Source organism: Bombus fervidus, chromosome 1 (genome assembly GCF_041682495.2).
Source record: "Bombus fervidus isolate BK054 chromosome 1, iyBomFerv1, whole genome shotgun sequence".
In the NCBI taxonomy this organism is placed as follows: Eukaryota; Metazoa; Arthropoda; class Insecta; order Hymenoptera; family Apidae; genus Bombus; species Bombus fervidus.
Genome location: NC_091517.1, coordinates 19,341,425 through 19,357,551, shown reverse-complemented (window position 1 = coordinate 19,357,551; position 16,127 = coordinate 19,341,425). Strand labels below are relative to the sequence as shown.

General features: G+C 29.0%; 3 protein-coding genes across 5 annotated transcripts; 1 reads left to right on the top strand and 2 right to left on the bottom strand.

The window, feature by feature from the left end:
• Positions 1–311: 311 nt before the first annotated feature.
• On the bottom strand, positions 312–3,845 carry LOC139989257 (RNA-binding protein 28). 2 transcript variants are annotated; one of them, XM_072007451.1, is made up of 11 exons: positions 3,812–3,845; positions 3,325–3,470; positions 3,082–3,250; positions 2,700–2,992; positions 2,299–2,630; positions 1,858–2,194; positions 1,618–1,786; positions 1,301–1,518; positions 1,058–1,207; positions 604–969; positions 312–526 (listed from the first exon to the last, which is right to left on the bottom strand). In XM_072007451.1, exons 1-11 carry the CDS (start codon positions 3,828–3,830, stop codon positions 410–412), a joined length of 2,316 nt encoding a protein of 771 aa, XP_071863552.1. In that variant the 5' UTR covers positions 3,831–3,845; the 3' UTR covers positions 312–409. The 2 variants fall into 2 exon arrangements, with proteins under 2 accessions (XP_071863552.1, XP_071863560.1); XM_072007459.1 differs by lacking the exon at positions 3,812–3,845 and adding an exon at positions 3,551–3,735.
• Positions 3,846–4,283: 438 nt separating this feature from the next.
• Positions 4,284–14,621, top strand: Tmem131 (Transmembrane protein 131). 2 transcript variants are annotated; one of them, XM_072007438.1, is made up of 23 exons: positions 4,288–4,714; positions 5,475–5,539; positions 5,802–5,830; positions 6,298–6,381; positions 6,453–6,576; positions 6,772–6,885; positions 6,968–7,090; positions 7,234–7,397; positions 7,464–7,650; positions 7,726–7,834; positions 7,895–8,154; positions 8,231–8,647; positions 8,730–8,918; positions 9,022–9,250; positions 9,346–9,727; positions 10,405–10,620; positions 10,694–10,833; positions 10,994–12,243; positions 12,342–12,666; positions 12,746–13,176; positions 13,255–13,462; positions 13,558–13,739; positions 13,811–14,621. In XM_072007438.1, the coding sequence occupies exons 1-23, from the start codon at positions 4,621–4,623 to the stop codon at positions 13,898–13,900; spliced, it is 5,412 nt and encodes a 1,803-aa protein (XP_071863539.1). In that variant the 5' UTR covers positions 4,288–4,620; the 3' UTR covers positions 13,901–14,621. The 2 variants fall into 2 exon arrangements, with proteins under 2 accessions (XP_071863530.1, XP_071863539.1); XM_072007429.1 differs by lacking the exons at positions 5,475–5,539; positions 13,255–13,462; positions 13,558–13,739; positions 13,811–14,621 and having other exon boundaries at positions 4,284–4,714; positions 12,746–13,200.
• On the bottom strand, positions 13,749–16,072 carry LOC139989302 (uncharacterized). The gene is made up of 2 exons (XM_072007539.1): positions 15,116–16,072; positions 13,749–15,043 (listed from the first exon to the last, which is right to left on the bottom strand). Exons 1-2 carry the CDS (start codon positions 15,806–15,808, stop codon positions 14,960–14,962), a joined length of 777 nt encoding a protein of 258 aa, XP_071863640.1. The 5' UTR covers positions 15,809–16,072; the 3' UTR covers positions 13,749–14,959.
• Positions 16,073–16,127: the final 55 nt, after the last annotated feature.

Genomic DNA, 16,127 nt, shown 5'->3' with positions numbered 1-16,127 from the left:
TTATATTATACATATTTTATATAATGTAAAATATATAATTTTAGAATTGACTTTAATATTATTTTCAACTACTAGAAGATACAATCTTTGAACTGGATCCTTTCTATTTTATAGAACAATGCTATTGGTTGAGAACGATTTGGACATCACTTATTGGGAGAATTCTAATGTATCACGTGAATGGCGGGAATTCTAAATGTTTTACTATTTTGTACAATGTCACATGGATTAAATTAAAATGCCATAATATTTATTTTTTAAGTTTTAAAATAAAATGATGTATAAAGGTAGTTTTACAATAAAAACCTTACAACGTTTTGCCGTTTTATTTTTCTTTATAATGTGTATACAGAAATTAGCTTTTCAGTATAATTTCTTATCGTAAAATTCCTACTGTAACAATTAAATTCTACGATTCGTACCATTTAGATTTTTTTAATTCTATCGATTTTAATTTGTCTTTGTATTTATTTACAAGTTTCTCCAAATTCACATCATCGTGGTTTACTTTCGTTCTTTGTTTTGGCTGTAAAGAAAAAGTCTCAATTAAAAAATATAAATTGTTATGCAATCTTTAGTTTTATAGATTTAAAAAATGCTTACTTTAACTTCATTTCTATCGGCAATTTTTTGCTTTCTTTTCATTTCTAATTTTTTAGAAGACTTCTTGATCTTTTTCTCTTTTTTTACTGCTTGACTATGCACCATTGCTTGAATTTTTAAATTGTGTTTTGACCGTAATTTATTTTCACCAGGTTTCCCAACCATTCCGGTGTACGGTTTTATATTAAACTTGTCCTCATTTTCAGTTTTTGGTCGTTTCGCTGCAACTTCTTGGTTTGTATCTTCTTTTTTTGCTTTAACTTTGTTTCCTGACCAAAGAGGATTATTTTCGCGACTTTTTTGAAGTCTCTTTTGTTTGGCATTCACCATTACTCGGTTTTCTATTGAGAAGGATACAATTGGTCTCTAAATAAATAAAAATATGAGATATGTAACAGTATAATTTAAAAAAAAATTATATTTATATTATTGATATTATTTATATATTATGTACCCTTTTAGGAGTGAATATATTTGGATTATTATTCACACTTCTCAAAGTCTCAAGTGCATCTTCGTGTTTCGTAAACGAAACGAATCCATATTCTTTCGATTTCCACACTCCCTTTAGATCCACATTTTTTGGATCTCGCATAATACGTACCTTTATAAAATTAACTTAAAAATTAATTTTCTAACATAAGTTTATTCAACATTAAATATTTAAGTTGGAATTATGTAATAATTCTTCTAATACCTCTCTTATAACCGCTGTAGGAGGACTATGACGTTCGAGGATTTTTCTGAATTTATCGTCATTTAACGTAGCTGGTAAATTATGAACAACAAGTCGTACTCTGGACACGAACATATTTAAATTTCGCAATATCTGTGATTTCCATCGTTCTATTTGCAACCGTTTTGACATATCTGTCGCTGAAACTCCAACTGCAGCTGAACTTCCAGCTAATACAACTAAAAAATTAAAATTTACTTATCAATTAATCTCTAATATTATACAAAATTATTACTAAAAGAAATTTCTCCCCTTTTTTTATTTTATATAATATATACCTCCTTCCTTTACAAGATATAAATTCCTAGAATCCTTTTGTTTGTATTGTTTTGAATTTGCCTTATCTTCGATTTCATTTCTATCCACTGCTCTGTGTGCTTCAAGTATTTGACCTTCCATTTGCAATTCATTCCCTGCTGCTAAACACTTTTCAGCATCTTCAACATTCTACAATCGAATCTTTATGAAAATATAAGTTCTGTTATGAAAAGGATAGAATATATTTCATAAAAATTTACCTTAAATTTAACAAATGCTGTACCTCTTGAAAATTCAGTTAATGGATCTATACATATGAGAGCATAATAAACAGGTCCATATCGTTCCATGTATTTCTTCAACTCATCATTTTTTACTGAAAATGGTACGTTTTTTAGAAATATGGTTTTTCCTTCAGAAACATCATGAGATTTGAAACGTGGTTTTGTTTCTTTTACATCTATCTTTCCTTGTTCTTCCTCTTCATTTTCTTCATTGTTTTCAGATACTTCATTTTCATTTTCTGTTTCTACTTCATCTAAACAATCATTATCAAATTCAACATTTTCTGTGACAATATCGAATTTTTCATCCTCACTGCAATTACATTTTGTTTAGTTACATTTTAGTTGTATGCTTTTAAAACAGTATTTAAAATACAAAATTACATATCCTTTCTTTAAAATTATAAATTTACTCACGCCCCTAGCTCTCCGTTTAAACTTAATTGTTTTGTATTATCTGTATTTTCTATGTCACTTTCTTCTTCCACCTTTACTCTAACTTCATCTTCCTGTTTATTTTCAGAATTATTTTGTACAAATTTATTTTTAGATACTGCCCAATCAACTATAATGGGTCTATTTAGAAGTGGTTGTAAGTTTGTATAATGTATAGCCTTAGCTGCACTTTGTACATGTTCAAATTGTAAAAATGCACATCCTATATTTTTGCCATCACTTCTCTTCAGAATTTTGATTTCTTCTATTGCCCCATATGGACAAAAATGTTTTTTCAAGTCTTCTTCAGTTGCCTACAATCATGATGAAAAATACAAATCTTTTAAAAGAAAAACTAATGTAAATTTTTACCATTATCTTACCTGGAATGATAAATTTCTTATTACAATTCTTGCTCTCTTTTTTCTATTTTTGTCCTTGAGCAATCTTCTCCTTTCCCTTTTTATTTGTAATAATGTTTCCTGTTTAGATGGATCTTCTTCTTCAGCTTCATCCTGTTTCATTTGTTTATTTTCATGTTTTTTATCTTGATTTCTCTCTGTAGCCTCACTTGTGCCATGTTCATTATCCAAATTTTCTGCTTTTTCTGATTCTTTTTTCAACTTTTCACAGTATTTTGATCTTGAAACAGCCCAACTACTATTTATTATTCTACCTAAAAATATGTTTTTAACACATTATCATCAACAAATTATTACTTAAATTATCAATATTGGTAATTTTTATTTCTTAATAGAACAATACCAAGAAATTCCTTTTTATTTGTACTAAATATTGCTTTTGAAGCATCTTTTAGCTGTTTAAATTGAATAAAACAACATCCAACTGGGGAGCCATCTGTCCGTTTTGGAAAATTTATTTCTAATATTTGTCCGAATGGTTCATACAATTTTTTCACATCTTCTGGAGTTGCCTAATGACATAAATAAATATGTATTTGCTAATATAGAAATATATTTCTTATTCAATATTGAAAAGTGCACTAACCTTAAATGGTATATTGCGAACAATAATCCTAGGTTTCTTATTTTCATCTGTATTGTTATCTATCTCTTGTGTTGGTTTCTTTGATTTCTGTGATTTTATCTTCTTTCTACATATCCAAGAAAGTTTCTTTTTCTTAGTTCTATTGCCTATTTTATTTAGAATAAGGGTTAATTAAACATCTGTTTAATGATAATTCTATTAATAATTTAACATATATATCACATACTAGTATTCCGCATTTTGGATGTCTATTTCCAAATTAGTAAAATTTCTATATTAAAATGTCCAATATATAAAATTCTTTAAAACATAAAATGTTCACCGCAATAATGTAATACTTTTTTTTATATTTATTTACTTATTAGGTTATATGCAACACATGTGCAGATAGAGCTTTCATATTTGAAAGCTTGAACTGGCTCGAAATAAATTAAATACTAGGGTTTCCTATGTTTCCCCTAGATATTGATTACATGAATTTCCCTACCTTCCTTGATCAGATTCATTGAACAAACTACGTATATTTATTTAAAACTTACAAAAATAGCTTTTTAAGTTAGTATTAAATATCGTGTTCATTTATTCAACTAATATATTGAACGATATAAAATCAACTTCAAACTTCAATAAAATATTCAAAAAAAACCGTGAAGTTGTCAACTTTCTCACAATAAAGTAACGTAATTGGATAGTTTATAATAAGGTTCTGAAATATTATTTGCGATTTTTATGTGAGTATTTGGAAATATAAAAATCAACAAAATTACGTGAGCCAACATTTTAAATTGTATAATTAATTCTGAAATAATAAACGTACATTCTACTAATCAAATATAAGTATCATTTCGAAATCATCATAACATATGCATATATATATATATGAAATCGCAAATTACCAATATATATTTTGAAATAAAATGAAAAACCACAACTTTTAATTACAAACTTGCCAGTCTTTACCCGCCTATAAATTATAAGTGATGAATCAAATGACGTGATTGTTTGACTACTTTGAGAACTTGAACTATTTACAGAAAAACGAAATAATCGAGAAATTAACATATCAGAGATTAATATACGAATGATACATTGATATAACAATAAGATATAGAGATAATACATATATAATCCATCTTCGTCAGATTGGTTGTATGAAATTTATCTGTAGAAAGGTTTCAAATCGGACGGAAGTAGAATCGATACCCCAGAATTCGATAGTGGCAAAAGTATGGCCGAAAGCGGATTTTCATTTCTGCTAAAGACAAAACAGCAAACAACACAGTGAAAACTATTATTATGACTGAGTTAAAAGTACTTTATTGTATCTTCTTGTTAACGTTTTTCGAGTTGACGTCACAAATTCGACCGTCCTTACATGGGCACAATAATGGTAAATGTATATTTATACTATTTTAATTATCTTCATTTCGCCACAATAATATACATCTTAAATAACGTTTCTGCACTGTTGTTTGATATATGATCAGACATTGTTTACTTAAAATATAATTTTATGTTAATACAAAGTCCTATGTGCTTGTTAAAAGTTAATAAATTCTCATTTTTCTAAGAAAATTTAAAGATCTGTACTTACTTGCTTGTTAACAAAGATACTTTATGGTATGTTTATTGATAGTTTCCTTTTTTACGTCCTTGAATTATAAATTAATTCATGTATTCTCACAAATACAAGGTTTTCTTTATTATTTTGTAGTTATCATTATATTGTGAACATATTGTCAATTATAGTGACAGAGATTTACAATGTTTGTAGTATTATACTGTAGCAGATAAAATGTTGATATGATATTATGTTTTAGGAGATAAGTAAGGAATTTTTAGTGAAAATTTTATGTCATACATGTGCATAGAAACTTCATGAATGTAAAAGTATAATATGACGTACATAAAATTTTATGTTAATGATATTAATGAATGACAATATTTTCCAATTAATAACTGTTTTCTAATGATGAATCTGATTATTATTATATCAAATCTCTCTAAATGATTAATATATTTCTGAAGTAATATTTTATAATTTATGATGATTTTATATCGTTTATATTTCATAATTTTTGTTACAAATAATCTGTATAAAAAGTTGATAATTTATTTAAGATTTTTATCTAATAAGAAATGTTTCATAGCCTTCGTACAGGATGACAATGATGTTCAATACCTTTTGGACAACATACCTATGTCTATGCATAAGGTTAGTTGCATTTCTTTTCTTATCTAAATTGTCTTATCTTATATTAGATTCCATTAGATTACATTAGATTAGAGAAGAAAACTAAAATTTTTGCGTTAAATAGCTAGTTTCAAACAAACAAATTTTTAAATATAAAATTGACGGCAATGAGTATTTTTCCCTAAATATTTTAGTAAAATTTTTTTATTTTTTTTAAATATATATTAATATTCTAAAACGAATGTTATATGATTCTATATAATGTTAAATTTTTATTTTATAGGATTTTACTAATACAGTACAAGGGGCTGGGTAAGCATAATACTCATTAAAATAATGGTGAGTGAAAGTAGGAAAGGTTTTCATTATAAGTTTCCTTCTTCAGTTTCAAAATGTTTATGTACATTATTATAATTTTCCATTCATCTCTTTTTTATTTCATGCAAGGCAAAAAATTGAAAAAATATAAGAGATAGATATTTAGGATTTTTAATTAATTAGTTGTCTTTATATCATAGCACAAAAACGATATAATAGTTTAAAATGTAAGAAAGATATGTTATTATATACAATGATTTTAATCATTTAATAAAATATTTGAATTGTTTTATTACAGTAATACATTTAAGTAACAGCTTTTTAAAATTTTAAACACTTTACTAACTGTGATTACTTCAAACTAATTTTTCTCATACCTTTCCTATTTTCAATTTCCACTATTACAAATACATTTGAAAATTACTATTAGATATATTAAAATTTTCAAACTGATTTTTAAGGGATACAACATCAGACGAAGATAAAACACAAGATTCATTGTCTTATGTTTATTTCAAACCACATGTTTTGGACTTTAAAGAGAGGTATATAAATTTTGGCTGTGTCACATTAATATAGGTGAATATACATACAATGAAAATGTTTTTGTTTCTAGACAACTTGGTATACCCCACCAAGAAACTGTGATCGTGTTTAATAGAGATCACAACAAAACAATCCACCTTTTATCAATTTCTGGAAATACACGTCATTTCCATTCATCATTCTTTCGAAACAAAGTAAGTTTTTCATGATGTAAGGTTTTATGGCTATTTTTCAAGAGACAAAAGAAATGAAAATATCTAAAAGGAACGAAAGATTGGTAAATTAATCTTAAAATAATATAAAACAATGTAAGGTATAATATAGAACAATGTAATATAGAACAATGTAACAATACAATAAGTTTCATTATCACAATTTAATCTGTATAGGTAATTCCACCATTGGGGAATACAACATTTGATGTTATCTTTCTTGGTCGAGAAGAAGGTGATATTGATATACATCTTCTTATACATACAGCAGATGGAACTGTGAAATATCAAGTAATCACAAACTATTGTATTTATAATTGTAAATTCTACATATATTTTTCTTTATTAAAAATATAATCTTATCGCCACATAGGTGAAAGGAATAAGTATCAGTAGTCCATATCGACTCAGACCTGTAGTGGGTGTTAAATTACCTTTAAATGCAACATTTACTCCACTTATATACATGCACAATCCACACTCAGAAGCTTTACAAGTATGGATTTGTTTATATATCTTTTAAATTATTATATAATATTAAGTTATATATTATATAATATATAAGTATATAACATTTTAAAAATTATTTACTTTTTATTTTATTTAATAATTATCTGTATTTTATATTTTATGAATAAGGTATTAGAGGTATATAGTAGTGGTGGAGAATTTCAACTAGAATTACCATCAGGAGAAGCAGAAGGTTCACGTGAACTATGGGAAATTCCACCATATCAGACAAAGCCTATCATAAGATTACATTTTAATGCTTACACAGAAAAAAACCATACTGCATACATTAGGTTTGTGTCAAAAATGTTATCTTTAATTATTCTACATTTAATTATTGATATCTGTCTTAATTACAGACTTAAAGTAAACAATACTTCAGAAGTGCTTGTTGTAACAGTTGAAGTCGAAGTTAAAAGTGGGGCTGGTCTTCATTGGGGTGGAAGTTCTGGAGTAATTAATTTAGGTATGGGCGGCTCACTGCAACCTCCCATCCAATACCCTATTGCTTTGAAAAATTCGGCAAAAAAACCAATAAAAGTTATGGTAAATAATTTTTTTAATATAATTTATGAAGTATTTGGATCATTATAAACAAAAGAATTTTTATATATTTTACAGAATATAATTAGTACGCCAGTTTCTAAAGCATTAAAACTTCATTTCGAACAGGCGGTAATTCCTGGAGATACCGATATACCGATTGCCATAGGAGCATTAATTTATGACTGTACGTAATTTCACAATATATATATTATATCATATAATAACGTATATTATTTTATTTTAGGGAAGACTGGTTTAGAATTACAACATTTTAAGGGGAAATTAGTGATAAAAGCCATAGGTCCTGGTGGTTCTAGTCAAAAACTAACAATTCCATGGGTAGCACAAGCTCTACAGGGTGGACTAGAAGTAAACGCATCAATTACGCATTATTGTTCTCTCCAATCTAATCAAACACGAAATTTTAGCGTTGTTAATAAGTTTAAATTACCATTAGCTATTACAAATGTGACAATGTCATCGCATGTAAAGACACTTTTTACAGTAAGTTACAATGATAATACAAAACTCCAAGAAAAAACTTAATTAGAAATTAAAATATATATCTTTCATTTTATAGATAAAAAATTTTATTCCAAGAGTAATAAAACCAGAGCAGAAAGTTAATATATTTTCTTTACAACTCGCAAAAGATAGGAAAACTGATAATGTGAAGATGGAATCGTCAATTTTAATTCATTCAAACGTTTCTGTAACTGAAGTTCCATTGCTAAGTTATGATGGAAAAGTAAGGAAAATTGTTCCCGATGAAAGAGAAAGTGACGAAGGCACGATGAATTTTGGTACAGTAGGAAGTGGAACTGAAAATGAGGCTATTTTTGCTTTGGAGAATCAAAATCCTATTAATATAGATTTACATGGTTGGGGTGTTAACATGCCTGGTGCAGTATTGGAACTTATGGGTTGTCAAAAAGGTCCTGCTGATTTATTGGATAAAGAACTTCGTAATATAACTGTATGCAGTCAGATGGGTAATGTAAGTAATAATTCTATTATAACAAATATTTATTACAATATAATAATCATAAAAACGTTAATAAAACATTACTTAATTTTAGCAATACATAAAACCTGGTTACTTAGCTATTTTTAAAATTAAAGTCAAAACTCCAATAGTTGAGGAAGATACAATTGTGGGTGATGTATTCGTTAGAACAACTTATGAAAGATTTATTTTACCAGTTTATATGCGGGTTGCATATGGAAGAATTTCTTTGAAAAAACTTATTTTTACAGATTGTTTCCCTGTAAGTGATTAGAATATTGTACCAAATTATTGATAGATTTATCTGAATTTTCTGAATTTTTGATAAACTTTTTTAAATAATTTCTATTGTAATAATTTTGCAGGGGTCAATTTGCGTGCAGCAAGTAAAGGTATATTCAACATTCGTTAAGCCTATGCAAGTAACTCGAATCGCACCAGTAAATAAAGATAACAGAATAAAATACATACCTTTAGAAGAAGCATCAATGCCTGTTATAACGAAAGGAGAAAATTACATTGGTTCAGTAAGAATTGAACCATCAGTGGCTTGTAAGCATCATTGTTATTTAGGCTTATCACTGGACAGCAATGGTCAGTTATCTTATTATACACACTGTAATTTAAATGATGTTTATATATGTACATGTACTTATATTATTAAACTCATACTTTTTATCTTGTTACAGCTGGTAAACAGTGGTTAAACACCTTGGCTCTACCTTCACATACAAGAGACTCTGATTTAAATTTATTAAATACCAGATATACACGATTTCTTAATTCAACAGGTGGTCGTTCTTGGGACAATATTACGATGCGTTTAGATACAACAGAAGTTCGCGGGCACAAATTTTATTTAAATATAAAACCACATTGGCCCAGTTTATTAACTGGTTTCGGTAATAGTAAAAATAAAGTCGCTTTGGTGTTTCCTTTGACGCAAATTGGAAATACATCCTATAGCACGATCAAAGTGTACAATCCAAGTATCACTCCTTTAATAATACAATTAGTTATGGATTGGAATTATCCACAAGGAACGAGACTTTATCATTCGTTACCTGCTAAGTATGTATTTTTTGAATAAATAAACAAATATATATACACGGTGAAACTCATAACTTTTAGGATAGATAGTACTTTCCAAAAGATGAAAAAAAAGTCCTAAACAAACATGGGTCGAAAAATGAATATTTTCAAAGTTATAAACAACTTTGTTTCGATTAAAGCGACAAACTTGCTTCGGGAGATATCATACCATATTCAAACAGTGGATTACATTATCATTTCTTCTTTTTCTGATTACAGAAAGCTTTCTAGATGTCCGCCTTCCATTTTCACACATGCTTGACATATTTGTATTAAATTGCGTACTTTTTAAAAAATTCTTGGTCGTCTTCTAACTATTTCACTAGCATTTTATATTTTCTGACGTAATTCGTCTATGTCATTAATTGTTGAAGAGTACACTATACTTTTAAGAAATCTTCACATTATTTCCACATGATATGATAGCTTCTGAAACAAGAAGGTCAGTCGCCTTAACTGAAACAACAAATTGTTTTTAACTTTGGAACTGTTAATTTTTCGACCCATGTTTATTAGGACATTTTTTCATCGTTAGACAAATACTATCTACTCCAAAAGTTATAAACTCTTTTTTTGTTTCACTCTATATAAAGTGTTGTCCATACAAAAATTATAACAAAAACATGTAATATGAATGAATATATTTTTATATATAGGTTTAAGTTTACATGTGTAGAATGTGGATCTACAGTTGCAGAAGAATTCAAGTTAGAAGAAAGTATAGTAGATAGAGAAATGTTCGAGAAAGAATGGGATATTACAGTAGCATCACAATCTATTCCCTTGTATTTAAAACCTTCGGAATCGAGAACTGTACAAGTATCATATACACCTTTCTCATCATCTTTATCATCTGCACTTCTATATATTAGGTAAATTTCATCACCAAATTCATCAAAATAAAAAAATGAGTAACAAATCTTCCTTCATTTTCAATAATTGTAGGAATAACATGACTATTTTGGAAGTATTGCGTGTGATGGGTCAAGGAGCAAGTGCACAGTTTAGATTTGGAAATCGAAAGCCAGGTTCTACTACGCCTTTACTATTCGAACTTATAGAAAAACATCTTAAAGATTGTGAACGTATGTACGTTTCTCTACCCTCATTCTACCGTTCAAGCATAATAAAAAAAAATGGAATCATTTTACTAAAAATTACCATCTATTTAATAATTACAAATTAACATAAACTAATACATTAAAAAAAAATAACAATATATTTTGTTCTTTTTCTGAATAATAGGAGAACGATTTAAACGAAATTCGGTTCTAAATCTGACGGTAAAGAGATTCTTTATGGCAAGGAATACAGGAGAACTTCCTATAGAAGTCTACGGTTTTTATATTAACGGTTTACGATGCGAAGGGTATGGTTTCAAAGTATTGAACTGCATGCCGTTCAAATTGAACCCAAATGCCACAAAAAAGGTGGAAATAGCATTTACGCCAGACTTCACCTTGTCACGAGTCGAAAGGAAGCTCCTGATATCTACAAGTTTGGGTTCTGATAGTGATATCGAGAACGGTATGGTGATAGTTAATTTACTCGCTACTGTTCCTCTGTATTCTATGGAAGTTTGCACAGCGGCACTTGCAAGACCGTCATGGGAATACATTGTGCAATGGACAGCTATAAGTCTTTCGTTGATATTATTAATATGTGTTTTTGCTATTTCAATTCTTGAAGCGGATCGAATATTACGGGGAGCTTTACCTAACTTCTCGAGAGAAAGTTCAGTTCAACCACCTCTAGATTTAAAGTTATTATCGCACATGCCTCCACATACAGCGCAAGATTCGAGTTCTTTGAAAGAGAAATTAATAAACGAGGAAAAACAGAAAATGGCAAAAAAGGAAGAAACATATCCAGATTGGACACTGATGAACGTGAAAAAGTATAAGGACAAAGATAACATGCAAAAAGGACTGAAAATTCCTGACTGGTCTGCAGATGAGGAACGCAGATTTAAGCTTGACACCGAATCGAAAGACATGTTGACATTTAAACGATGCGAAGAATCGAATTTAGATAACAGTAACGTTATAAGCAATATTACGCTTGGTGTCAAGAAAAAGAATAATAGAAAGCAAAACAATGTACAGGAAGTTCAAACGGATAATTCTGTGGCAGAGAACGCATTTTCTGATATCCAGGGAACTCAGGAAAAGAAATACCCTATAAATACGGTTACAAAGACAAGTCCTGCAACAAATAGGAAAGGAAAGTCTAATCAAACAACAAATGTTAAGACGGAAACGAAGCTGGTCGATCATGAAGTTCAAGTTGACACAACGGGACTTCTTAATAATACTCGAACTAATAAGCTAGATAGTAAAAGAAAACAAACTGCAGTTGGAAATAGCAATAATAATCACGTATCCTTTAAAAAATTTGAGTCGAATAGTAATCAACGGAACATTCATCTTTCGGAGGAAGAAACGTCGTCTACAACAACAGAGAGTTCTGTTCAAGATGATCCACCGCTGTGTAAGGTGAGAAACCTGGTCAAACTGTATGTATATCAAATTACTACCTCTATTCATTTTACAAATTAGAAAATAAATTTTACAATAAATATTATTTGTTACAGAATTTCAATCAACCTTGTGGAAAATCCGATAAGTTGCAAAGGAAACCTGCAACTAAAAAGACTAAATCTCAATCAATTGTTTCTGTGCCATGCGTAGATTATAGAGATAATTACGAAGGTGACTGTGACGACGATGAATATGATAAAGAAAGACACAATAATCCAAACAGATGGAAAACGAATACAAGATCTACTATGAAACACCATATTCATACAACCCGTACTGTTGAGTCATCCTTCAAGTTACCACGACAGAATAAAAATCCTCCTAGGAAGGATAAGGGATCCCAGAAACGTCGAGTCATCGATAAAGGACATATAAAAGGTATATAAAATCTCCAAATCTCTTAATTTAATTTTGTTAATTATTGACCATTAATTATTAATTATTTTTATCATAACAGCAACATTAAATGGAAATACTAACCAAAGAGAAGATGCAACACGTGCATTGGGAGCTGTTTCCGCTCCGTTACCTCCGCCGCCATCATGTTGGGGCGAAAATCGAGCAAGGTTTAGTGACGTCGTAGCACGAAATCAAGAGAGTATTTCGTCGTTTTCGGGTTTAAATAAATTACACAAAACTCAAACGACCACGCATGACATGTCAATGGTTTTCAATAACGACACCAAAGATGTAGATTATATTAAACAACAATCAAGTCAAGAATTAATACATAGTACGAAGGAATACAGAATGGTATCGAAATCTCCGTCTTTCTGCTTTCAATCTGTTGAGAAAGAGAAGCCACTTAGTCAAGATTCTTTGAAAATGCAGAATAATTCGCAAGATTCAAATAGTTATTTCATGAATGCCTTTACTGAACAACCACTGGTAGGTTAAAAAATAATTTAATTTATAATTGTGTGATACTAATATTTTTACAATCACAATTCAATTGGAACTTTTCAGTTTGAACGTGAATTGGTTCCCTACGACGATCTTCCAGAAACCGATGAACTATTAATGGAATTAGAGAGTCCTGAGGAAGATACACGATATCAGTTATGGGAAGATAATAATCCTGTGTTTAAATTATTGTCTGATAGAACACCTGGATTTCAGTTGGATTCACCAAAATCCTCAGAGAAACCTCCAATGCTAACGGATACATTAAAGGGTAAAAATCTTTTTATTACATAGTATATAGCAACTAAATATGACCATATTTTTTTATTTTAAAATAATTAAAATATTATGAACTTGAATTTACAGATAACTGGGTAACAGTTGAAACAAATTGGGAACCTTTATGTACTAGAGCAGCAGTAGGAGAAGAAAGAAGTGGTGTTTGGGGAATAAATACAGGAGGTGTATGGGCTGCAAGTCCATGGGGTGCAGCTGCACCATCTCTAGTTTCACAATTATCTTCATTACAAACAGAATCGGATACACGAGTAAGAGAATAATTTTTTACTCATATATTTATCTCGATTCTATATACAAAACTCTTTCAATATTATTTTAGGAAAGATCGGATTTCGATCCATTTCGTTCACTCAGTACAATATGGACACCATCATCCTCAGAGTCTTGGAAGAAAAAACACGAAGACTAATCTCGTTTCCAAAAATTTTCAATATTGTATCTTGTGATATCTAGACCTGGTTAAAGCAATTTTCTTTTCTAATATGGAAAGTAATAATGTATTTATTAGGAACACCTTTCGTGATCGGTAACGCCTAAACTACAGGCTGATTTTGTTATTATTCGTGTTTCGCGCATTTGTGATATGTTGTTGAATAGTACCTAGCATAATAATACCGAATAATTTCGGGCGAAATTGTTTTGTACTCGTTAAATTTTTAACGTTGTCATTTGTTGTCTTATGTTATTATTGGTACTTTAATATGGCACGTTGAAATTTCGAAAAATATCGAATCGAAATCACAATCTTTTTCATGGTTTCAAGTTAGAATGACCAACTAAAGTCTGAATTGGAAGTAAAATTTTACAACAATGGAAGCATAAATCAATCAAAGAGATGAACATATAAAAATAAGAGAATTTCTAATTTATTGATTTTTGTTTTTTTGATTATTTGTTATTTTATACTTTCTACATATACATGAAAAATTATTACAATACTCAAAGAATGTTGGTCTTGATGTTACGTAAAGAAAGGTAATAATTAAGTTATTTGGAACGAGTGAGAACTGTGATTTTTATAGTTTTGACTTGTAGAAATTTCTTCGATAAGTTTTCAAAACATTTTACAAAGTTATGATGTATACAAAACAAAATAAAAATGTGTACCTACTCTTCAAGACTGGTAAAAATGTTACTGTGTTTTAATAATTTGAATCTTACTTTTATAAATAATCTGTTTTAAAGAAAGTGGCTTAAAATATTAAATTATTTATGAAAAGAATTATTAAAATCTGCTTAAAATAATTTAGTAAAATAAGTTTTATTACAAAACTGATAAAGTATATTTATGAAATTTGACATCTTTTCTTTATAATTTTAAAATATAAGTATTTAAAATTTTTTGTGGTGCAGAAAGTAAACCACAGTTATAAGGTTTGTATTACAGATAGTTAATGTAAAATAGGACAATATCAATCAAAAATTTTCTGTTAATCTAAGATATATAAAAATTATTTTTTCTTACAGATTATAAAATTGTCTGTCTACAACCAGGTTTTGTTGTATTGTTCATAACACGTGATTTAGTTTGTTGTATCCTTTGCAAGAGCAACTGTAAATGTAAATATATTTCATTAATTCATCCTATAACTAATTACATTAAACATATTTACTTATTACATACTATATTTTCATTTTCTATTTTCTTCTGTAATTTCTTTCTATTTATTGCAGAGCTGCTTATGCGCGTTGATGGGACACTTTCATGAAGTATCTTCTCCTTTGGTCTTTGTTGTGCCATTATCTTTCTCAAAAGAATTTGATTCTCCCATTCGATCTTCCGAATTTCATCGTCTGTAAAACTCATATTCCTCCTTCTGTTCCTTACCTGTTTAATGCCTATAGAATTATCTTCAGATATTGAACTTCTACAGCAGACTAAGTTTGTAATTTCATTGTTTTGTATTGTATTTTCAGATCCTTCTTCTTCTTTTTCACTTTTGCTATCCTTTTGGTTACTTGTGCAATTAGTAATTTCAGGAGAATGATGGGACTCATTAAGCGATCTTGATGTGGCATTAGTTCCTTCAGATTCATCACCAGACTCATCAGAACAAAACGAGTCATTGCTATAGATGGAATCTTCATCTATAGTGTCTTTTACTAAATCTGCAGATTGTTCAATATCTTTGGGGGTCTTTGATTCTTGATCACAGGTATTTTCCTCGTCGGTTTCTTCTTCATCCACTTCATGAATACTGGGCACATGATTGAAACTATCTTTCATTTCAGAAAATTGTTCATGAATTATTGCATCCGTTAACGTTAATGTATACAGACACCTACAATCAGCCTGACTCTCTTCTAAGCATGACATGGGAATATATAATCAATAAAAAGATTCAATAATAAAAGATTGAATTAATAATAGTATAAAATTGATTCACTGGTATTTTCAGGTTAAGAAAGAATTATGACATATATGAGTTTTAGTAACTATGGCAGCAAAATAGCAAAACAATAAAATATTGAAAATCTTCATCAATTGAATGTTTCAAACACTATATACAAGGGGGCAAAATTAAATGGGTTCAATTAGTGTAGTGTTCATATCTACAATAGGGCACTCTACACTAATTACATGTAATTAATTAATTATCTAGGAAATCGGCATAATAGTATACAGAGAAGTTTTC

Coding starts and splice junctions, on each gene's coding strand:
- LOC139989257 (XM_072007451.1), bottom strand. Junction 1,787..1,857: donor CAGCATTTGTTAAATTTAAG/GTAAATTTTTAT, acceptor ATTCGATTGTAG/AATGTTGAAGATGCTGAAAA. Junction 527..603: donor CCGATAGAAATGAAGTTAAA/GTAAGCATTTTT, acceptor TTTTCTTTACAG/CCAAAACAAAGAACGAAAGT.
- LOC139989302 (XM_072007539.1), bottom strand. CDS start 15,808: ATGTCATGCTTAGAAGAGAGTCAGGCTGATTGTAGGTGTCTGTATACA. Junction 15,044..15,115: donor AAATAGAAAATGAAAATATA/GTATGTAATAAG, acceptor TTACATTTACAG/TTGCTCTTGCAAAGGATACA.
- Tmem131 (XM_072007438.1), top strand. CDS start 4,621: ATGACTGAGTTAAAAGTACTTTATTGTATCTTCTTGTTAACGTTTTTC. Junction 8,155..8,230: donor ATGTAAAGACACTTTTTACA/GTAAGTTACAAT, acceptor TTCATTTTATAG/ATAAAAAATTTTATTCCAAG. Junction 13,740..13,810: donor AAACAGAATCGGATACACGA/GTAAGAGAATAA, acceptor ATATTATTTTAG/GAAAGATCGGATTTCGATCC.